We start from the raw sequence: 24,238 nt of genomic DNA, 5'->3' as shown, positions 1-24,238 counted from the left end.
TGGACTAAAAACTCTCTAAATTTGCGTTGTTGCAGAGCTTGTCACAATTTCTGTTGGACCTGATCAAATTATGTTCTGCCGTTGGAGCTGCACACATATTATTAGGGCTGTTAATGTCGTTTTACTTTTGCATGTCATCTCCCAGCATACAACAAACAATTAAAAAGTCAATTTTCCACCTTTAAAATGTGTCTTCGGACTTTCTTCAAACTCCCAGAGTAAGTTGTAATCCTTAAAGTTTATTTCAAGATCCAAGAGGCAACACATTAAGAATTCGCCTGTCCTCAAAAATATGTGTCCTGAAGTGCTGTGGAATAAATCAAAATTGATGCACAGGCTTCACGAACATCTGATTCTTTGCAACTTTAAACCGCTATTAGCTTGATCTCATGATAGATGGACGGATCCAGTGAAGTCCCACTTATTTTCTTCTGCACTCGCTTTCTGCCTCAGGCACCAATAGGTTGTAGTAAAAGGGGGAAAAGAGCATCCATTGGCTCTCACGTAGCATTAACAAAAGTCCCGAACCCTGGGGGAAGACACAGACACACACAAGGGAAGCTTACAACAGTGCCCGCTTTTGTGGAGACGTATACACGCATGCTCACTCACATGCTTGCCAATCCGTGAACATGCATGAATGACGCCTTTGTGTTGGTCAGTTAGAACATGTAAAATTGTCAAACTGTTGCATCTTGCAGGGATTTTTCCAAAGAATGTGCATCGTTTTTGTAAATGACAAAGCAACGATCATCGGCTTACCGTCAAAACCGAATCACTGCTCCATGTTTAGTTTCCGAGTCTAGTTTTTTGAGACTGGGTTCCAGTGTGGAGTTCGATTTGGGTTACTCCCAGGTTTCAAAAGGGACATCAACCCCAAAAATGTCATTCAAATGATGTTCTCTTTCGTGAAATAAGCAGCAAAATCTATTTTTTCTGACTCTATCTCAGGGAGAAGCTTTTTTTTGTCTCTTGTTGTCAACTGAAGATGACATCACAGTTGCACCAAAACCATGCTTGCTCTTTGGAGCTTCTTTGATTCTGTCGCATTATACTGCACATCGTTCTTAACGAGATCTGGAAATATATGTACGTAATAACAAAAAAGATGACTCCAGTAATAAATTCCCGTAGCAAAGACAAGTTTCCAACGATGAATGTCAGCATATTTTTTCGAGGCACCCTTTGTAAAGCCTGGCTGAAACATCTGGCTGGCACCAATGGGATTTTCCCTCTGTATAGATAGGAAAGCTTCTATTTGTTGGAAATAGTCTGAATGATCAGGTCGTTTGGCCTCGTCTAGCTTCAGTTTGATTTTTCAGTTTAACAAGTTATTGGGCTAGCATTAATGTGGAGGGCTCATAGTTGCCGAGCCAGCTTCTTCAAACATCTGCAAGAATTCGCCATGGTAAACGCTGCTGGCTACATGAATTATTGGCAGAATGCACCACCAAAGATCAACATACATTTGAGTCCTTCAAGCGAAAATTAGCAAGCACTACAAACAAGCAACAATCCTCTAATGCAGTGCAATTGGCCTAGATGTCGTACGGTTACACACTATTTGGTTATTGTAAATGTAAAAAAAAAAAGGCAATGCTGGGCTCGCAAGTATTTGTTTGAAGGTGTCAGCTTTTTTTTTTGCAGACAATAAATCAGCTGAAAAGTTGCTGAAGCCTTGGAAACATCTTTTTTTTTCTATTGTTGTTCACAGATTCCCTTTGTACCCCCGAGGAGAGCGCTTTCATTTTGAATACGGTGTCTACTTGCTCAACAAGAACATTGCTCAGGTAAAGTATCGACACACGTCAAATCATGTCACAAATTTAATGCAAAACTTTGGATACATTAGCATGTTGCGGGGAGGGAGTCCATTTTGTTTTTTTTTTAATGAGGAATTACCAGAACTAGAAAAAAACAAACCTATTATATTCAAGATGTAATATTTTGATCATTTAACAAAGATGGAACTCATAGTATCTTTTAAAAAGAATTAGTAGAGATGAAATGAAAACAATGTAATGTAGTAAAGAAGGTCAAACATTTTAGAAAATACATTTCAAAGAGAGGCCATTTGAAAATGTGTTCATATTCAAGTATTTCCTCCAAAAGGAGATGATACGTCGAAACGTCATTTAAAGCGAAAAATCATATAATCCGGATTTTAAAAGTTTGATGGTTATACAAAATTTGAAAAAAATAATACTCCTAGTGTTATTAATACTCCTAGCATTTGTAAAACCGTAATAACGAAATATGCAGCTTTTTTGTTGCTCTACACATAGTGTTATGGTATGAAGTTATCCTGTGCTCCACATGTGGATCCACCTGTGTAACAGATGATGGTAGACATCTGTTTTGGAATGACCCGAGTTTGAATCTGTATCGGTTTTATGGACAGAGGTGAAAACGATCTGCTGAGTCTGTAAGTTTGTCTCTGGATCTCATTTGGCGCAAGATTCCTTTGAACCATCATGTACATGATTGCGCATTCGGTTTTTCTTTATGGATGTTTTTGTTTATCAAACAGAGAACTTTGATTCGTGATTTATCGCAGCTAAATTTGTTGCTTGAGATTTAATATTTGGCGGCTAGTCATTTTTTTGACTCCTCAAGGCAGTCCCATGTGTCTTCTATCAGTGGTCAAATTAAACTTTCAGCAAGAGTTAACATCTGATGGCACCCCATGGAAGATTCATGAAATCGACTTGTCTGAGAGCTGACATCATGCTGGATGGTTTTGATAAAAACGCATGAAAGCGCGGCTTTATCTTAAGTTTCCAGGTGGAAATTATGCACTTTTGAAGATGACTGGACACCAGATTTTTTTTTTGAGAGTTGGTAAAGTCACCTCAGATCTTTAGGTTCAATTTATTTTTTATTTATAATTGTTTACAACTGTTTCTAGCAAGTGACACTTGCCAGCCGTTTTCCTGTTGCGTGTCGGCGTTTGATTGATTGTTTGGCTCAGGTGGTCTTTTGAGTTCCAGCTGGTACATTTTGTTCCTTGTTCTCGCTAGATCTTCTTGCTTCATCTTTAAAACACGAGGCATGTACTAGAGAGACTATTCAACTTTTACATTGATCTTAGATGAGTGCTCGAACGGCTAAAATTGAACTTGTTGGTTATTTTTCCAAGTTGTGTACTGCTACTAATTTTTAGTACCGTATTTTCCGCACCATACGGCACACCCTATTAGAGACAGTCTTGGTTATGGGATTTATTGTACTTAACCATACATACGGCGCACCATATTAAAAGGTGAATGCTCATACGTGGTCGCCAATATAAGTACCTATTGTTCTCTGAATGGTTTTATCACTCCCAGCGTACGTACTGCCCGCAATACTTAATGTTTTCTGTTTGTTTCTTTTTGCTGCCAGCGTATATTCTGCACGTATTATATAATGTTCTCTGATTGGTTTATCGCTGCCAGTGTACTTACTGCACGTGTTACACATTGTTCTTCGATTGGTTTATCACTGCGAGAGTACATACGGCGCGTGTTCCTTCGCTCACGTCCCTGTGTCAGCGGGAAATGGTCCCGACAGTCAGTCAAGCGGAGGGCTTACCGTAGTCGCACAATAATATTTTTGCAGATTTTCCGACTCTGATCAACTCACCGGTTGTACGCCGCTTTGTTGATTTTTGAGGAAATTAAATGCTTTTATTTGTGTCTTGTGGAACAGAAAATACAGTACTAGAAATACTGACTTATACGTCGAAGCTCCGATACATTAGTCGCTTTCTTTCAACAATTTTATGATACAATTTGCTAATGGCTGCAATGGCTATATTATTATCATGACTGGCTCCCAAAGACATTGGCGACATCTTTGTTGACATATTGTTACTTTTGGTTTTCCTCTCCCAGTTCATAGTTGACTACGTTGTTGTGGAATAGCCATGTGGGGCTGCTTAGTCGACAAGGAGGCTTTACAAAATATCCTGGTTTTCGGGAGTTTGGGCTGAGCACAATTACTAAACATGATATATCATATTTTGTGGGCCGCAGGCGCAGGAAACCAAGCATCGGGAACTAAAACACATGCTGGCTAAGCGGGTCAGCTCAGGGTTCACCTTTGTTTCTGTCTACTGAGGAAAGTCTTTCACGTTCTTTGGGCAATTTCACACCAGGATATCCAGGCAGAATGCCATGCTGGTGGTCTGTTACCTACGTCAGAGCGCCATATGCAATTAAAAGTGGGAATTGTGGCTCTATAAAAATGGGTATTACTCATAATGGAAGTCTAGTAAGAGGTTAGCGAATATGGAAACAAGCAGAAATAGCTTTTTGGTCCGCAATACTTCCAAGTTAGGTGATTTGGAAAGTTGGTAGTGGAAAATGACTAAAAATAAAATATAGAACTGCGAAGAATAAGTATGAGCTCTAAGTATCAGTATTGGACCGATACCAGTCCTTATTTCAAAGTATCGGAAATCGGTATCACAGCCGGTCATAGGGCTCGGTAATTAATCAAATTAATTTGAATAATTCGTCAGAAACGGCCGTAATCATCTTCATAAATCCTGATCGTACAAAGTCCATAATCGGTACTTGGTATCGTAATGGTTACTACTGAAGTTGAGTTCTTGTAGCGGTCTGTGTGCATTCTGCGATTGGATGAACTGAAGCTTTTTCTGAACAACCGAATATTGACTCGATCAATGAAATGTCTGTTTCCAGTTACATTCTGTTAAATGATCAGCCATAAGCAATAAATGGTACAGAAAGTGTACAAAAAGGGGTCGAATTTGTTCCCAGGAACTCTAGTAGTGTACATTTGTGGGAAACAACACAACAATGTGCTATTTGATCCCTAAAGCATTGCTCCTGGAAGAGAGATCTACCTTGGAATGTCTGAAGCATTTATCACCATTTTCACTACTTCTGAGAGGAAAAGGTGGGGTTTGACAGCCTTAGCTGGATTTTCGAGACTATTGAACTATTCCAGGTTTCCCTTTCTGTGTCCAGCTGAGTCTTGCGTTTCATGACTCACTTTGCAGTACATTCCAAAGGAAGATAACGTGGAAAAAGAAATGGCTAAACCGTGCACAGATATGGCCGCGCTTCCTTTAATAAAGTTTCACAATAATGCGTCACAAAATACACATTTAAGTAAAATTGCACATGAAGTCCAAGTAATCGAAGCGATTTTTTTATTACCTTTTTGAAAAATAAGAAGGAATTGATTATGTTCCAGTAGAGTTCACCAAGAGTAAATTACACACTGTGCATTGACTGTTTTATTTTGAGTGCTATAAAAATGGCGTACTCTATCTTAAATGACAGCGGAAAACGGATCATTGTGTTGAATTAAATCTGCCACCACAGGATTGGGAGACCAAAGTTTGAGCTAGACTTTGCACCAGATTCGTGAAGAGAAACTTGACCTGCTCTTTGTGATTAAATCCCTGACAAAATACAACAAACACTCTGTGTGCACTCTGAGGAAATAGTCCATACAGAGAAAAAATGATTTGACAAATGATTTTCGGAACTTCATTAATATAACCAAACTGATGGCTATTGCCATAACTTGGACCTTTTTTCTGTCTGACTTTAAAATGTTCAACTCCACTCGAATGCACCATGTATTTAGCGGATAGCGCTGGCAAATTGTCCCGTATCGTCCAATGGCGGCGTAATTGACTAACAATTTCTAAGCATCCTTCATCAGCAATTTAATATGACTTCTGTAATGCCGTTGTGTCAATGTTGGTTAGAGACATGATGTGAAGGCAATAAAAACGCGAGGCCAACTTCAAAATAAAAGTGTACTACAGCCGTTGCATTGACATCCATGTCTAATTTGGTATGTTTATGTTGAAGTTGGCATTTTGCAGAGCACCCTTTGTGTGTGACATGATTTTGCCTCCTCTTTGGCAGTTTGCATCATCTGAAACTGACAGGAAGCAAATTTGGTCTTTATTTTTTAACTTATAAAACTGACTTTGGGCCATTTTATTTCCATTCTGAGTCATAGTAAACTAGAATCTTGATTTTGTGTGCGTGTGAGATTCTATTATCTGTTGCAAAGTAGATTTCTTATTAATTCTCTATTTTTCAATCAGTTTATGGCTTTTATAGGCTTCTAAAAAATGAGTCGCAATGTTTACGTATTAGCGTGTCTGCAGTAGTTCAGGAAGTGTGGGCTTACATTATGCATACAAGGCATGCTATGTCAATATGGTTCGGGTTTATATGTTTGAATGCTGGTGCTGGGAATAAAGAAAAACGTCTCCTCTTTGTTTCCAATGCAAACAAATTAAGAGGCCTGTAACAAACTGAGACGGATGCCTTGATGATTTTGAATCCCCGAGTCTAATCAAAGATTACAGAAACTCTCCTTATCTGATTATAAGCAAATAATGCAGTTAACGCCCCACATGGGAATTTGGCCACACTCCTCTCCAAAAGTAAAGGAACACCGAGGACTGTTTTTTGCTGAGTCCAAATTAATCTATTTGGATTTGTCAACTAAAATATGATTAACCGCTGTTTGAGCAAACAAGTCTTTTCTACACATTCTTAAAGCCATATATTTTGAAGTATATAACTGCAATTGACAAGAAAGGCCTTACACAATTTCGCTTCACTCTCAAATTCTTTGCTCATGCTGATAGTAAACAGCAGTCATGAAGCGTTAAAATATAGAGGAAACAGAAATAATATATCCATTCACAAGGAGGTTAGAGCAGCATGAAGCCAGGATAGGCACCTGCCCACAAACCATATATACATCCTCCATTTATACTACTACCTTACTTTACTATTTTTATAGGGGCCTTATGGAAATATGGTGCATGCATAAAAATAGTTTGTCCTTGGAAGAACAGTCAACTGCAACATTTCTCTACCAGAGGAAAGAAAGAGATGAATGAAACGTAATGGGCAGTTGATTTTTTTTTTTTTTTTATCCAGTTTTTAATTGAATATTTGAACTTTTGTTTCAGTGCCATTAAGATGTCCATCCGCAGTTGCAATCATTGTCAATGAGCATGCAATGTATTGAAACGTCAAGTTTTATTGGGCTACCATTGATGATGGCGCGATATGCCAATTTTGCAAACAGGAAGTTGCCCTCAGTGTTGTGACTTCACATGGGCCATGTTGGTTTTAGGTTACTTGACCGCAGTAGCTCAGCACCAGTGTCTCTGATGAGCGTAATAACCATGAGGTCACAACAACTTTATATGATTGTGCTTTAACTCCAATGATTTGCTTTGGAGGAGAACGAAACAAAAGAATCACAACTTGAAAATGTTTCAATAGGACAGCAACCCTGACTGAATTTTCCATTGATTTCAGGCAGCCTTTTACATAATTATGTAAATCTGCTGACTGAGTTTGGCAGCAATATGATACCTTGTAAAGTGTAACAACAAGATATGTGATTGAACAATCTGGTTTGAGTTTGACTCAGACAGGCTCGGTAAATACACCACACCTGTGTTACGTTATAGAAAGAAGGGAGAACGACGTGTATTAAAAGGACAGAGTGCACGGCTTATAAATGAACTAGTTTTGAGGAAGGAATATTAAGAATCGCTTTATTGCATTACTACAGGTTTAAAATCGAGCTCGGGGGGATTGACCAAGTCGGGTCAGTCAAATTTTAAAATAAAGATTGACGAAAAGGATATGTGCCGAATGCCGAATTTGGCATTAATGTTTAAACATGTTAAATGAACAATTAGGCAAGCTTTCCTTTTAAAAATGTTATGATAATACTTGAGTTCTGGCTTCGCAGAGCACATAAACACAACGTTTGCAGCGTGAGCGGTTTATATCAGCGATGCAATCGACCCGGTTAAATTGGCTGTTCAATGTCAGATGAAAATTGCGTATGTTGAGCCAAACAATGAGTTTGTTTATTATGTTTTGGAGAACTATAAACTGAAATGTATGTGATTAAAACAATAATCACAACGAGTACAGAGAATCATTTCGCCGGCTATCTAAATCGAGAAAGTTGGCACGAGTCGTCTCGTGTTGCGGGGGGAAAAATCTACATGTCAATTTTTGGCTGCTGGAATTTAGTAATGAACAAAACATGCCCCGAATGCATGCGTGGTTTCAAGTGCCAAGCAAACAATTTCTTTTGAAACTATAAACAAAGAATGTGTTCAATATTGAACGTTTTATGGCATATTTCTTTTGAAAGTACATTTGGAACGAACTCAATACCTCCCAAAGTATTCCGAATACATGCGCAACCATAGTATAATAAGAGGTCATTAAATGCAAAATAACTTTTGGTTTGGATTCAACAAGTTACAGATGTTTGCATATTTTTTAATCTGTTAATATCATGCAAGTAACAGTGAAATCCTGCTAACCGCGGCATCGAGAGACCAGGCCGGCTCATGAAGTCCACTTATAGTTCACGCCCATTGAGAGAAAGAAAAAGGAATAGGGTTAGGCTGATGTTCTTTGTTGTTTTGGTTCTGATTTTTTTGTTGAGCTTTCAATATGTGTTTTCCTTGAGAACCTAGAAGAAAAACGTATAAGCTTGGGGAGCTGAGCTTTAATGAGTTTCTAAATACCTCCTTCAATGTGCTCACCGACCCCTGATTGGGAAACACCACATTGGAGGTCTCCATTGCTTCTTATGATTAGAAAAAAATTTGCGATTAAATCCCACCCGTGAGCATAGGTGTTACTGATCACACATTATTGGATATTGGAACGTAGTGCGGGTCGGTCACACAAAGGCTACTCCGCAGTTTGATTTGGTGCCTTCCGTTTTAACCTTTTGACACGTGGAATTCAATGTGAAAATTGCACCCGTCGATTGCCCCTTTTTTTCCATCTTGAGTGACGATGCAAGAATAAGCTTTGTTACTGGACCCTCCCCGCTTCTCCACATCATCAGCTATTAACCTCAAGAGTTGTTTTCAGCCCGCCCACGCTCACGTTCGAATTTGGGCCTGATTGATAGTGACACGCTCAGGCAAGGAGTAATACTTGGCAGAAGCCAGGCTGTTCTTGTTTGGAGAAAGGAGCTCGTGGCAAACGGGCACGTTGAGTGGGTGGCACGTACTGTCAAGTTTTACTATTGGCGCTTTGCAACTGGGATTTGTTTATGTCTGCTGAGCAGATTGGTAGGAATGTGCTCTATACACTGCGGAGTTTTGTGTTGTTAATTTCTCTGTAATCAGGATGAGTCAAACATGACAGGATCATTGTTCATCCAAACCCCGTTGGTCATACCCGCTGATTGCCTACCACACATGTTGCACAGTCTCCAAAGCCTTGAGTGGAATTTGTTGAAAAACCAAATAGGGAAGGTGTTGAGACACAAAGATGTGATCAACCATGATCCGGACTTGGACGGATCTGTTTCACTATGTCATCATGTGAACGAACCAGTGGGAGCCCCAACTCCACCTTCTCTCCAACTAGAACCTCTCACCTTACAGTTTGGCTCAATGGGACATGGGAATTTCTCACCACGATCTGGTTAGCCCCATTACAAAGAATCCTGTGGGCAGTTTGAAAACACGCTCATGTGCACATATGGATATGTATAAAAAGGACTCTTCTAGCATACATCACCAAAATGAATGAAAGGGAAACTAGAAATGACTGGTGGTCTCAAGTGGAATTATCCTGAGCATTTTGTGGGATATGTTCTGCTCTACGCTTTAACACGTAGATTTTTCTGATTTTGCTCGTGCCTCAGAAGACATGCCACACACTCTGACCATTTTTTGGATCGCCCTGATGACTTTCCTGGTACAATCTATTCATTTTTTAAGTTGGGGCGGGGCCAAAAAAAAGTTGACCAAGTGGGGTGATTGCCTTTCAAAATAGGTGACTAAAAATAACATCCAAACATTGCACTCTCTCAGCTGGTATCACAAGTTTGAGATGTAAATCAGATAAAAATACTGCTCAATGATTCCAGATAAAAAAAAAAAAAACACACCACAATGCTTTAAAAAAAAAAAACAACACATGTCTGCAAAGTCCTTCTTGACATGCAGTTTCATCACTTGTGCTTTTGCACCACCTATTGACCAAATGGCTGTTGTTATATTTGAGGTTAAAAACGCTTAATGATTTAAGTTAGCGGGCTTTTGTTAAGGGCAATATTAGCAGATGGGTCTTCCAAAAATAAAACGAAGAACTTCCCAAAGGCACCAGGGCTGTATTATCCCAGATTATCACCTGTCACAACAAACAATCTACACTATAGCAGCTCAGCTTTAGCTGTTCAAGTTTCAGCCATTAGGGGGCAGTCAAGAACGACAGGAAGTTAATGAGGTTTGCTTTCATTTCACTTGTATAAAGCAATGTATGGGGCTAAAAAAAGTCTTCATATTACATCATTGACATTTCTTTGAGAAATTTGACAGTTCGACCTTTGTTTCTCTTTTTTTAATTCATCTGCATCCCTGAATGAATTATTTGACCTTAGCACTTTTAGTGTTGTTCGTAATACTTCATAATACCCCCTGACATTAAACCCAGGAAAAAAAAGCATTTGTGCATCTATTTATATGTCTGTAGTGACTTGTTTAAATCTATTCCCTAATCTTTGAGCTCATGAGTAAGCGGCCTATTAAACCGGATCTCAGTGTGGTTGTAAAGCAAAGAGGTGTTGCTATGGCGCCCGAGTGGAGAGAACAGATGTCAGCTGGAATAGACGGCGCAGACACTCGGGCCTCTGCCATTTATTCACAACGTGTGACATGATGCGCTTATCCTGCTCTGTAACACAGAGCAAATAAACTTTGCAGGATAAGGCTCGCTTTGATATGACAATGTTCAACGGCTGGAGATTGTGGCACCACAATTGTGGTTCGCGAACACCTTTTTTTTTTTTTTTAACGTGTATTTACTTTTTTTCGCCACCACTGTCTCGTTTCTTTCTACACTTCACCCATTGCCTCACATGGCTTTTATCAACTGAGGATGTCCATTACGTATCTCCAAAAGTAATAGTCTGATTACACGTGTTCTTTTTCTTTTGTTGTCTTTTCTTACAGCTGAGATATCAACATGGCTTGACCACACCGGACCTGCAGCAAACACTACCCAACCTCAAGAACTTTCTGGAACACGGCTTGCTTGTCCGATGGTAAGATGAAGAAACCGCCTCTATGCATAAAGCAAGATTACATTTAAAATAAATAAATAATTTTACTAGGCTCTTGCAGCTATATCCTCCTAAGATCCAGCTAACTCATTTGTGTCCACTGTCGTGTTGATTTTGTCTTGGCAAGACACCACAAATAATTGCGTTCCACCATAACCATGTCTTAACCTTAAGACATCGTTGGAAAGGCCAGGATGTCCTCTACTGCGGACACAAGGAATTTGTAAACTAGTTCGAATGAGTCAAAAGAATTAGACAAAAAAAAAAAAAAAGCCCAGTACAGTAGAATATTTTCGGTCTCAGGAGGATATAGTGGCCACGTTAGCCTATAAAATTTCTAGAAAAGTAAGAAACATAGATTGAAAAATACACGCACAAATTTTAGAATAGATTATTCAATCGAAAAAGTTGACGATCATTTAAAAATCAATGAATTGTCGATTGATTAGTTTTGCCAGTTCTAATATATGTATATAGCTCAGTGGTAGAGCGGTCGTCTCCCAATAAGGAGGCTTTGGATTCGGGCCCCCAACCATCATGACCATGTTGAAGTGCCCTTGAGCAAGACATTGAACCCCCAGTTGCTCAGTAGACATCAGTTTGTAAATGAGTAGTCATTGTAATTCCGCAAAAAAAAAGTGCACATCCATTTGCCATTTTTACAATGCATTTTGATTTCATTTTCCTTGGATTTATATTCATTAAGAGCGCTCAGTGGCGCTTAACTGCACGCACGCCGTTTTTATATGAAATTTGAGGCTCGGCGTTGACGCGGTTTGCGACTCTGCACAAAGCTGTCTTTCATCTCCGCTTACCTCCCAGGGAACCGAACGTGTATTACACACATTAATTGAATAATGTTTTGTTTTGAAAGATGAGAAGGTGCTCTCAAATGGTCCTTCTTCCGATTCCCTCCTAATGGGAAGTGGAAGGGCCCAAAGATAGACCAGATCAAAGCGTGCATCCTACTCAGTGTGTGTGTGTGTGTGTGTGTGTGCCATCCATCCGCGTGCACAAAACCCCGATACTAAGCCCCATGTCATCTGCTCAATCAAGACGTTCTCCCCTCGGTGCAATAAACACATGGTGGCCATTAAAAAGGCGGCTCATTGGCCTGCACGCCGCTGCTCCGGCCACAGGTTTTGAAAAGTGCAAGCCGAGTAAAACGAATGTTCCAAATGTGAAGTATGTATCCTTTGGGTTGAATATCATCGCCAAGATCTTCAAACCTCACTCGTGAACTATAATATACCAAAATTGGACCATTTGTCCAGCCGCAATTTTTATTTACCACCAAGCCTTACTCATCTCATTTGGTTGCCGAGAATGTTGTCGCCATCGCCTGTTTAAGTTCAAATTTCAGATGATCTGGTTTTTTTTTTTTTTTTAATGCATAAAAAACTGACATCTAATCATTTCTCTCCAATTAATTTGTAAATGCTGTGTATAACTGGAGCTTTTGTAGCTCTTCACACTTACATATTTTGCAGCCAGAGATGATTTAGCACACAATTTGGTAGATTTCATATTTTTTCCAAAATCTTTTTCTGTTGTTTCTGTGTATTTTCAAACTATCATCAAGATGAGGGCAAATTTGAAAAAAATCTATTTAGGGCTGTCACTTTTGAATATTTATGTAATGGAATATTCTATCGAGTAATCGAGCATTATTCCTTGAATTAATCGAATAATTGACATTTTTATTTTGCATTGAAATATTATGAACTATTTTTCTCACTTAGACGATTTGCCAAATTGTGTCGTTTATTTTGTATTGTTTATTGATAAAATAAAACATTAATTGCGAAATAATACAGAAGAGGAATACAAAAAACAATTTTAAAAAAAACTGGGTCGCCCACTTTGCTATGGCAACAAGTTTAAAACACAAGCTTTACATTTTCATCGTTGACATTTTCTAATTCGCTAAACAATGTCTGACACTTTATGACATCTGTCTTCATTCCTTTTTAACTGACTAGGATGTATGTGGACCTGTTTCCAAAAAGTTAGGGATGCCCTTCAAGTTTTGTTAGTGTCAATGTTTGGATTTTTTATTTTTTCTGTAATGTTGTTTTCATTGCTGGTCTCTATTAGTAAGCAAAGCCGTAAGAGCAAAAGCAAAAAATGATACTTGTTCATTTGCCAGATGTTTTTTTCTGGTATTTATCACGATGCATAATTTTTAAAATACACATTTTCCAGTAAATCACTCTAAATAACTTTTTTTTGTTAATGATTAAATCCCACTGGCTAAAGTCCAGGTCCATTTTTGGCCTGTAATTTCTTAACAAATCTCTCTTTGTAGTGCGACTGCTAACTGTCCCCATTTTTTTAAAATAATGCCATACCACTTATTCTGATGACATATTTAATCATGACTATATACTATTATTTATATATAATCCTGTATCACACAGTTTTAATATGCTTTACATTCCAATGACATCCAAAAATGTTTGCGACATTAAAGGTATATTTATTATTTTATGACTTTGAAGGGTTTTGAATTAGTGTTGAAATCTGTAGAAACATTTTCAGATAACCCCAAAAAATGAATCCAAAAGATTTTCGATGGAGCCCCACTAGTCTAAACACAACATTCTAAAGAATATGTTGTTTGTGGACTTTAAATAAAGCAGCAATATTCAGATTTGTTGCTTTTTGAATATAACATTACACAATTGCGCAAGATTCAGGTACGAGCTTGTAAACCAAATGCTGAAAACACCTGAGCCGTGATTGGTGGTTACAGCCAGTGACAAAATGGCCGCCCCGTGACACTAACGAAAACGTATTTCGCAATCGCGTATTTCCCGCATGTTACAGTGTCTTCAAGAGGCTTTCAAGGTCAATGTCGACCGCCATATGTTTGATGGTGAAACCAGTACACATTCAACACATGTGCTCCCATTTCTTTCTTTTTTTTTGGTAAGAAGTGGGCAGTTTCCGCGGGCCATTTCCAAATGAAAAGAGTGAGGCAATTCAGTAGCCAACATGAATCTTCTGAGATCACACGGAGAATCTTTTTCACCTTTGAACCCACTTAAGAGCGAGCAGAACGGGCCGAACGAGGAGTGGGCTCTATTATAAATGGCCGTGCCTATCAGAAAAGGGAGGGCCCCATTTCTAGTGAATTTACAGCCGCGGTGGGCTGTTTCGCATTGAGGGTCTGTTATCTGTTACGCCGGAAAATGTCTGGCATACTTGGGCCGGCGCCCGCTGTGCACCCCTTGCAAAATGTCCAAAGGAAGAGCGCTTTCCTTAGAGATGCATCTGTCCCCCCCCCCCCCCCCCCCGGATTCAAAACACAACGCGGTTTTGCCTCCTTTGTTTGAATGTCCATCAGAAGAAGAAGTGTGTGGCCTGCTCCGGATTGGATGGATATTTATAAAGAAATCCCAAAACTGGATATCTGTCAAAAACTCAAAATGGATCCCCGCAACTTAAGCCTGCTTTTGTCAAAACGCATCACATACACATCCTTTAATACCTCATTTGGATCCTAATACATTGAGCAGCAGGCACTTTTTAGACACTAGAAAATACAAAAGTATAAATAAATAAAATATGCGCCTGGGATTGAGTCTGGACTGCGTCGAACGAACGAAAGTTTGTATTTGAATTTCCCAGGAGCCAAAAGATTACTGTTGTCATCATGGCGTATGAAGGGAAGGGGCTCTTAGACCACGCTCATGGACGCTCAGGCGTTTTTTATCCGACGAGCCGGCTGGCGCATCCCGAAAAAAGGTCACGCGGGTGCAGCTTTGCTTACTGAATGCTTCCTTGGTTTACAGTGAGCGCCAGCAGGTTTCTAGCGCCGCGCCCGTCCCGGCCAAGTCTCAACTGGGCGTGCCTCCCGCCTCCGATATGGGCTACCCGCGCCGCGCCAGCTCCCCGGACCGGGGCCTCCGGAGGAGAGCCGGCTCCGAGGCGGGCGAGTACAAGGCGAGCCCCGCTCCCGCCGATGGCACGGCCGCGGGGGCCGAGCCCGCCACCAAAGGCCAAACGCCCGTCTTGTCTTCCTCCCCGGATGCCAACGTGGCCCCGATCGACGTCGCGGAGACGGAGGAGGACGGCGCCGAGGCGGAGGCGCGTCCCGGCGCCGACGGAGAGACGCGAGTCCACAAAGTGAAGACCGAAGAGCAAAAGCCCCGCGGCTCTTCGGCGCCGGGCGAAAGCGGCGACGATCCGGCGGGCGCCATTCAGCGCGCGGGCGTCGCGAACGGCTCTTTGGTCCCGGGTCCCGGTCCTCGCTGTTCGGTGGAGCAAGCCGAGGAGATCATCGGGACCGAGGCCACCAACCTGGGTCCGGGAATGGGACTCGGCCCGGGCTCGGAGCTGGCGGAGGAGACCGGGACGGAGGACTACCGCCGCATCCCGGTGGACCGGGCGGTAGCCGTGGAATGCGACGAGCAGGTCCTGGGGGAACTGGACGCGGCCGGCTTCGAGGAGTTCTCCAGACGCATCTACGCGCTCAACGAGAACATGTCCAGCTTCCGACGGCCGCGCAAAAACTCGGACAAATGAGGCGGACCGCCGGAGGAGAAAGAGAAGAACTTGCACAAGGATTTTGCTCAGAAATAAGGCAGGGATGTGAAGTGAGAGGGCAGTAGTGGAACTCTTCTCCGATAATGACCAATTTGCACTTACTATAAAAAAAAATAATATTCCATAGCATATTTTCAAATGAAATTCAGTTACGCGTGCAAGTATAGGGACGGCTGGCTTCTTTTCAAAGCTGGCATTTCATATATTTTGACAATGGATCCAATAATACTGTTGATTCAATACATTTTTTTGGATTAAGCATAAAGTAATTGGAGCTCCATATGAATCATATTTTGTATAAAAAGCACCATTCTCACATCTTGTAAAGATGCGCTCACCTGGTAACTGTTAGAAGATCACAGAACAAGTTAAGGATATATATATATATATATATATATATATATATATATAAAGCTCACAGTATGCACTATAAAAACAGTTGGGTTAAAACTAACCCAATTATAGGTACTCACCCTATATTTGACCCAATATTCTGGGTTGTTTAGAGCAAAACAACACCAAAAAATTATTTTTTTTAAACAAGACAACCTTGAATTTTTCTAAAAAAACAACCAGAAATTTTATCCAAATATGTTTTTTTAGCCCATTATTAGGTTATTTTTAACCCAACTGTTTTTAGAGTCTACTTTTCATACTTTCATACCTCAAGTTTGCCTTCAACGAAACAGCTCCTTTGCATGCTTCACTGTTATTGATCTTAAATGGTCAAATTAGCACATGCGCATTATTAATTTCCGTCAATATTGTTTGCTTTCAGAATGTTTTCAATCTTTTGGGATTTGTTATTGATCCGTTCTATCTTCAGCCGTTTGCGGACACAAATAAAATAACATTATCGGACAAACGCGCAACAACCGCAAAAAAAGCTCAAATCACAGCAATGAGGCAAATGAAAAGAAAACACCGGTAACAAAAAATGTAAACACAGTAAGCAAACTAAGAAAAAAAGACGATCACAAAAATGTTAACGCAAACACACCGCAAAACAAGTGCAAGGAACACGCACAACGAGATGCAAGTCGAGGCTGCACGACAAAAGTGATGCCACTAGGGGGCGAGACTCACATTTTGACCTTCGCATTTTAAGTTTACGTCCATCGTTTTTTGAGGTTAATCTTGTTGCGTGTTATTTTTTTTGCACTTGTTTGCTTCCGTTTCGCTTTTGTGATTGCATTGTATTTTCTTTTACAGCGTTCTTATTTTTCCTCGCTCTTGTTTATTTTCCTCATTCCTGCGGCGTTTTGTAGTACTGCGGCTTGCGGCGCCTTTGCCCGTCAGCCACCTCACAATATAAGACTAGCATGGAAACCTTGCATGGCATCGGCAACGATTGCATGAATTATTGCACATGTGCATCACAGGGAACTAATCACGCAGCGCTTTGCCCGCCTATGACCGCACTGGACCATCACGATTGTTTTTATTATACTTTTTTTTTTTTTGGAAATGTCACCTTCCCCGATATTGATATTGGAATACACTGATTCATAATGAGAAGACTTAAAATGTCCTTGTTGGACATGTCTGTAATTGGTTGGGATATCGCTCTGTTGCAAGTGAGATATTGCGCAATTCCTTCTTCTGGGAGGTTGTCTGTCATCTGAATACTTTCTTGCACCGGTATTCAGATTAAAAAAAAAAAAAAAAAAGTCTATTTATGTCCCACAAATGTTGTTTGTGTTGTATTTTTCAGATGAACTTAATAGTGTTATAGCCCCTAAGTTAAGACAAATGTATATTGTTAAATTATATCCCAGCCAGTGTGTTGGACATCCGCAGCGTAAAGATCCTCCACCGGCAGCCCGACTTTCATTTCAGTCCCAGTCCTGTCCGGTCCCGACGGACTTTTAGGATTTATGTAAAATGATGAGATGAAACGTACTAAGATCATTTCCGTTAACCGCAAGACGGTTCGATGAGTAACCGTGTACATATACTTTTGTATGGCTTTCTTTTTGTTATTAAAGACTTGCAGTCCATTGACCTGTGATTCTCTTTTAAAACACAAACCGCTTATTTATTTTTCTTTATTTATCCTATTGCACTTTATTGAGTAAAAATGGTTTTATTTATACTTATTTATATTCATGGTTTTAATTCTAGCCCACATTAAATCAAGGTCATTTTTGTGTTGCTGAAATTAGTCGATTTGTCCTGCAAATAAGTGACTGAATGCACCCCCCCATTTACCCCATTCACAAACCTGAGGCATCACTTGAAAGTGGCTCTGGATCTTTGCCAAGCTTTTATTTGGTCATATTGAAGTAATTATATTGCGATATAGATATGCATATGCTTGTCTGCAAAATATGTGACTTTGGCTGCTCAGTTTTGTCACGCTTTTTCTTACATCCAGCTCAGTTTAATATCAACATAGGGAAGCTTTTGTATTTGACATGCTCCTAAATTACTGCTGGGGGGCATGCTTGAGCTCGCACCATGGTGCATTATTGCGCCCGTGAAGTTGTGAAACTCCCCGGTGAGATATGGTTTAGATAAATTATGCAAAACTTAAAAAAAATGATGCTCAATCACAACTCTGCAACTTTTTGTTCCTCAAGCTTCACTGATAAGAACTAGTTGTTTTTGACCGGGAGTTCTCCCGCTTGGGGTACGCAAATGTACTTTGGAGGCTACGTGAGAATTTTTTAATATCAGCAAATCTCGTATAGCAATTTATTACCCGTCGGTGCTATTTGTACATTTTTGGTCATTTTATTGGCCGAAGATGAGGAAAATGGGATATGTTTGTTTATATAAGGATCGCCATATGTTTCTACAACCCCGCTATGGATTATACTATATTTTGAATACAGCATGAATAGAATATGTCCCTAAACATTTTGATTGGTTATTTGACAAATATTCATTTGCGATTCTTCTCATGCCGTTTTTCATAAAATGGGAATTTCATATCCCAAGTTACCACTGTAGTCTGAATTTGCTGCAAATGTGCAAGTTCCTCACATTTCCAATGATCGTAAACATCCGTCCGAAGTTGCTCGTAAAGTTCATAGTTCACGATAAGTCGTTTTTCTTCACTTTTTGATAGAATTTAAAAAATCCCCACAGTTAATGTTTAATCTACGGCAGGCCTAGTATTTACATATACATTCTGAGCGGTTAATTTATCACTATTTATTACTCCATAGATGAACATAGATGGCGCACTCACCACTTTTTTCTGTCCATTGACAGTCAAGCACGGGGTTTGGCGAGCGCCCCGCTGCACTTTAATATCGAGCTGGAAAGTACTTTATCGTTCATTAGCAAGTCGGGACCTCATAAAGCCACTCGCTCGCTTCATAGCCGGATTCGACATGCGTCTGGGGACATTGTTACAAGCGAAGCTCCGGTATCCAGTTTGAAGTCCGGACCGAGATGTTTCCACTCCTCTTGGCCTGGGCCGGATCCGCGATCGGATGGTCGGCGAGCTTGGCCGGGCGATGGAAACCATCTCCTAAACTGGACTATTTGGATAAGGTCCCGGTCCCCTCAATAGTGTTGCAGCAGTAAAAAGCTTTTCTTTGTGGCCAAACCTTTCCCTGACCCATTTTCCACATGTTGCGGCAGCATCATAAAAATGATGTCTTTCCAGTCGTAAATCAACTGAACAAATGAGCTGAAGTGAAGAGCGCTGATGTCACCGCACTCCGGTGACAATCGTGTTTGTAAATTCACGCTTGAGGATTTTATGAGGTTCCGTTACGATCCGTCGGGAGGACGGATAAGGCAACCGACACCTGAAATAGCGACCGGCATCAGAAATATTCGACATATTCCGCACAATGGAAGACGAGAAGATCCCGCCCGCAGCTTACGACACTGAACAATAAGTCGCCGCACTTAGGTCGAAAGTTTAGATTTGCACCGGATGATCGTTTTCCCGCCTTTATGGGAGCCATCGTGCGCCCCGTGATGTACAGGTTTTGAAGTATTACCTCATGTCTGCTCTTCTTTCTGGCCGTCGGCCCATTTTCGCTGTGCTGCCCCCGATCGTGCGCGTGATCTCATCGCAAACAAAAGCGGAGTAGCCATACCGAGCTTTGCCTTTTACCTCCGTAGCTTTTTCTCATCTCTGTTGGACGGCGGAAACAACAGAAAGTGCAAAAGCCGCGCACGCGGGCCACGGCTGCAAGTACGCCGACCCCGGCGCCAAATTAATTGACGTTTTGTCGGATGTGTCAGGCAGCGGAGGATAGGTAAACGAAAGAGATGGCTAAGCTAACGGCTAAAGCGGCTAGCAATGGATTTTAGAGACGACAGGAAGTGTCTTCCAGTTTCCTGCAAGTCATTGTGTTGAACTTTTGGAGGTGCCAGGTGGCATGGCTGTATACTTGCACTGCTTCTCACACAATTTAGAATCTGGTGTTTGCATGTTCTCCCCCTGGTGTGCTCCAGCTTGCCCTCACATGCCAAAAAAGTGCTTTGTAGAATAATTGGAGATTGTAAATTGCCCCTACCGTAAATGGGGAACGTGTGAATGCTTGCCTAAGTCGAACGTTTGCTCTTGGCGAGCAGTCCTGCCTAAATGGCGACCTGATGTATGGATGCGCTAAACAATGATTAATACCGTTTATTTTTGAACTGGATTTTTGGCCGATCAAGAATTCAGTTACGTATCGTTGCCGTAGCGGAACGTTAGCTGTCGGATAATGGGTCACACATGGGCACTATCAGTGAAATTTAGGAAGGAAATCTTCAGGGTTGTTAAACAACTCTTCACTAATGACCTCATGTATGCAATTGTCTCATCTTGCGCGTCGCAGGTGCATCCAGGCGTTTGGATGGAAACGTGCGTGCGTGATAGAGGCGGAGGAGGGTCGCTCGGGGCAAAGCACGTTTTCGAAAAATTTGCCCGGCGCGTGAGTGGAACATTACTCCCAGAACCAGAAGGTTTAAGTCTAATCGATGAGAAGATTGCTTTCGGAATGGAAGGCGGCCGACTGGAGCGGGACAAAGACGCTTTCGCGCTTTGAAATGATTCGTAGCTATCGTCCGTATCACGTCGCACTGCATGGGAAGAAAAAACGCACCAGCGTTCCACCGTCATTTTTGAGCTTTGCTTTTGTTTTTTCTTTATACTCAAAGTGGAGTTTTAGGAGAGGAAATTTCGAGGCCGCCGTGGTATATTACCTCCAGTATTTCATTGACAGTACACGATGAACTCACGGGAACCTTTGGGAATTTGTCCGCCGCTGTTTTTTCCCTACGGGCAGATTTCCATGGCAAAAATGTCATTTATTTGGGGCTCGTCCCAAACTATGACACTGCTTTTTCCCATGCTGCTTCCACCCAACTTCTTTATTTTTTGTTTTAATTAAAATGGCCTGTGAATATGAAGTCAGCGTTTTATGAATTATACCTTTATGTGCAAGAGCCAGTATCGAAACAAATGTATCATTTGAATAGAACAAATCAGTATATCGTCGCTTGAGTTTCCATTTGAAAAAGGATGACTTCATAGTCATATTTAATTGGCTAGTCCGCTTATTTCGCCATTTTTAACAGCAAAAAGATCATATTTTATTTATAATAAATGATTTTAGTACCGGCAATTTTTAGACACTCTTTCATATTTTGAAAAAGTATAAATAAGTATCTCAAATTGAGAGTCTGGACTCTTAAAAACATACAATTTTAAGGAATTTAATACAATTATTTTTCACATACATTTTAAAAATTTAACAAGACGTTTTTTCACCTGCTTCCGACTAAAAATGTTCCCGTAACGACCATGGTTCGACTTCGGAATGGCAAATTACCAACACGTGAAACTTGATTGGTCGTTAAGTTAATTTGTATTTTTTTGCATCTGCAGTATATAAAAAAAAAAACGTATCGGTAGCCAATTCTATTTTTAGGATGTGTTTGTGGGCCGCATAAAATAGACTAAGGACCACAAAAGGCCCCTGGGCCACAGTTTGGACACCGTTGCTTTAAAAAATTTGATCGTTGGCTTTATTTATCCAATTTATGTCGATTAAAATTGTAACGGTCGAGAATGATTGAAGAAAATGGAGATTTATTTTTGGGCCATACCGCCCAGCCCCAGAAAAGGATTTTTACAAAACTTGACTGTTTTTTTTACAACACTAAAAGCCAGAGTAACGTAGAAAACGGTGATCCATCCCATCTGCTGGCAATCTATGTTCTGACAACAGACGCGTATGTTCAAATGTAATGGCGATAGCACAATACAGCATTGTTTCTCCAAGATCCGCGCACGGTCACCGGGGCAACAATGTTTGTTGCGCCTGCTGCTTCTAATCGCAACGGCGGTCCAGAACCTCGGGCATGCTTTCTGTTACTTGCTCGCGTCCTGTGATGAATGCCGCCGGGAAGTCCGACGGATAGTCTGCTAAGCCGGCTCACCGAGACCGGGATACTTGTTTTTTATGATAAAGGGGGCGGCCTTCTTATCACTCGGCACATTTTTCAGACAAAGTCCACACACTCCCCTATTGTGTGTGGGGAGGATTATTTTTGCTGCAGACTTGCTTTGTTATTCCAGAGGGCCTCCGGGTCCGGTTCTCAACGGGACCGAGAGACATTGAAGGCCTCTTGTTTTGAAGAACCTCCCGTCACTTTGCGGCCTTGCCGGTTTTACCGGTGCGGTCTCGGACTTCTCGATCAATAGCGTCATTGATTGTTTTGTTTTTTTTGTGGCTGGTTTCAAATACAACGCTAAGGTTCTTTAGTTTGTCATATAGGGTTTCAGTGTCATATTGTCTGGCTGTCCTCCTAGTCCCAATTTCTGAGTCTAGTTTCCGAGTCTATCTCTGATGCTTGTTTAGATGACGTTACTTTTTTTTGCAGACTTTCTACTTTTCCATCCCTCTATCTTTTTATTCCTTTTTAAGACAACAGGTATCTCGTACTACATCTGTCTTGTTCAAGAGAAAAATTCTCCGGTCAAATAAAATAATTATAATTAATAATCATAATAACCCCTGTGGGGAATTTTGCCCAACTCGGGCTTTTTGGTGTTTTTGAAGCGTGATGTCAAAGGGAAAGCAAGTAAAAAAAGCACTAGGAAGCTAATATATTGCATAGATTGTCAAAATATGACGTTTTTCAAAATGCCACTCTACCGTCCCTTTTAAATACTTGCAAACTGGAGAAAATTAGCCCATTTCAGGCTCTTTTACTGCCATTCAAAATTGGAATTATTGTCAATTTTGGACATTTTGAAAAACAGACGTTTTATTCTGAATTCCCCCGATTTTTAAGTGTATCTTAATATAAATTCTTTGTGTTGAGGCCCCAAACCACCAGGTGTCACTATCGGATTAACTTATGACATTTGCACGCCTTTCAACGACTTTGATGATTGGCTTAGCATGGACTCCAGTAATGCAGGAGTCTTAAAAAGTCACAATACTCCATTTATGTCATAATAAATATTCCGATTTCAATTTCATAATTTTTTTGTACGTAATGGGGCTGATGCCAATGAACATTTCGAGGGGTTGAAAATAAATATATCTTTATATTTGACCCTTTCAAAGTCAGCCCAAGTTGGGCGATAATAAAAGAAATCCCCGGCCACCAAGGGGTTAAGTGCGGGTCAAAACGAAGAAGCTACGAGGTAGGACCTCTGGGCATTATGTTGATGTGAAGAGACGAAACTATTTGGACCTTCTTTGACTCGTTCCGCCAACAAATAACTTTTTTTTTTTCTACCCCGGTGGAATCTTATTATCGAGCCGGGCGTTTTTATACAGTTTTCTTATTAAACATTTTCACAGTGCAGTGCCGCATTTCCAACCCCTAAATGTGCCCCGTACGTTATTAAAAACAACAAGGCGGTCTAATAAAGGTTCCCCTTTCATTATGCGTCCTCCGTTTCCAGACATCGCAACATTGGCAAGTGGCCATTCCGCCTTCAATTCTTGGCCTCGGACGAACCTTTAGTCAATAAATGATTCATTTAGCTGCGACGCGGTAGCTACATTAAGCCCTTGGAACCAGTTCCATTCTGGACTTGAATCCTTTAATCCAGAAACGAATAAAACGTCTCCCACATTTCTGGCAGCTTGATTGATTTCACGCGCTCCCCTCGCCAACATTTTACAAATACATCACAGTCAAACGCAGATCATTTACCAGGCGTGCAGTTCCAAGTTTATTGCTGCCCGAGTGAAGAAAGTCAATTGTTCACACGTAGCCACGTAAGCGCTGCTCTGCGCAACCATTAGCTTTGGAATGATTATTGATTCTGACCGGCGTCCTTTTGCACGCGCGTTGCATTTATTAAGAGCGATTGAAGACGTTTCTTTTTCTTCTTGTTGCGCAGCCAAGTGATTCTGTCTTTTGTCTCTTTGTAACAAGAGATGCGGAGACGATCCGCAGATTTGGCTTTCGCACCAGCGCCGCGTTTCTGCTTCTTGAAATGGATACCCAAACAGCGGCGTTATGGTAATGTGCCCGTTATTATCTGTCAAAACTGAAATAAGACACGCAATGAAATGCAATTTGGGGACTTATGGATTTAAAGAAACATAAAACAAAGTTGTCAATTCTAGAAATGACGTCTGCTTTTATTGCATGGGAC

General features: G+C 40.8%; 1 protein-coding gene across 1 annotated transcript in view; it reads left to right on the top strand.

The window, feature by feature from the left end:
- Positions 1 to 17,660, top strand: part of uvrag (UV radiation resistance associated gene) — a 40,529-nt gene extending 22,869 nt beyond the window's left edge. The window contains exons 13-15 of the mRNA XM_088440657.1: positions 1,715 to 1,790; positions 11,000 to 11,091; positions 14,907 to 17,660. Coding sequence (XP_088296783.1) covers positions 1,715 to 1,790; positions 11,000 to 11,091; positions 14,907 to 15,639 — 901 coding nt within the window. The 3' untranslated portion in view covers positions 15,640 to 17,660. The remainder of the gene's footprint in view (positions 1 to 1,714; positions 1,791 to 10,999; positions 11,092 to 14,906) is intronic.
- Positions 17,661 to 24,238: the final 6,578 nt, after the last annotated feature.

The sequence above is a fragment of the Hippichthys cyanospilos genome, chromosome 18 (assembly GCF_059441005.1).
Source record: "Hippichthys cyanospilos isolate Australia breed blue-spotted pipefish chromosome 18, RoL_Hcya_1.0, whole genome shotgun sequence".
Classification (NCBI taxonomy): Eukaryota; Metazoa; Chordata; class Actinopteri; order Syngnathiformes; family Syngnathidae; genus Hippichthys; species Hippichthys cyanospilos.
The sequence above is the reverse complement of the archived record's forward strand: the minus strand, read 5'-3'. Positions and strand labels throughout refer to the sequence as shown.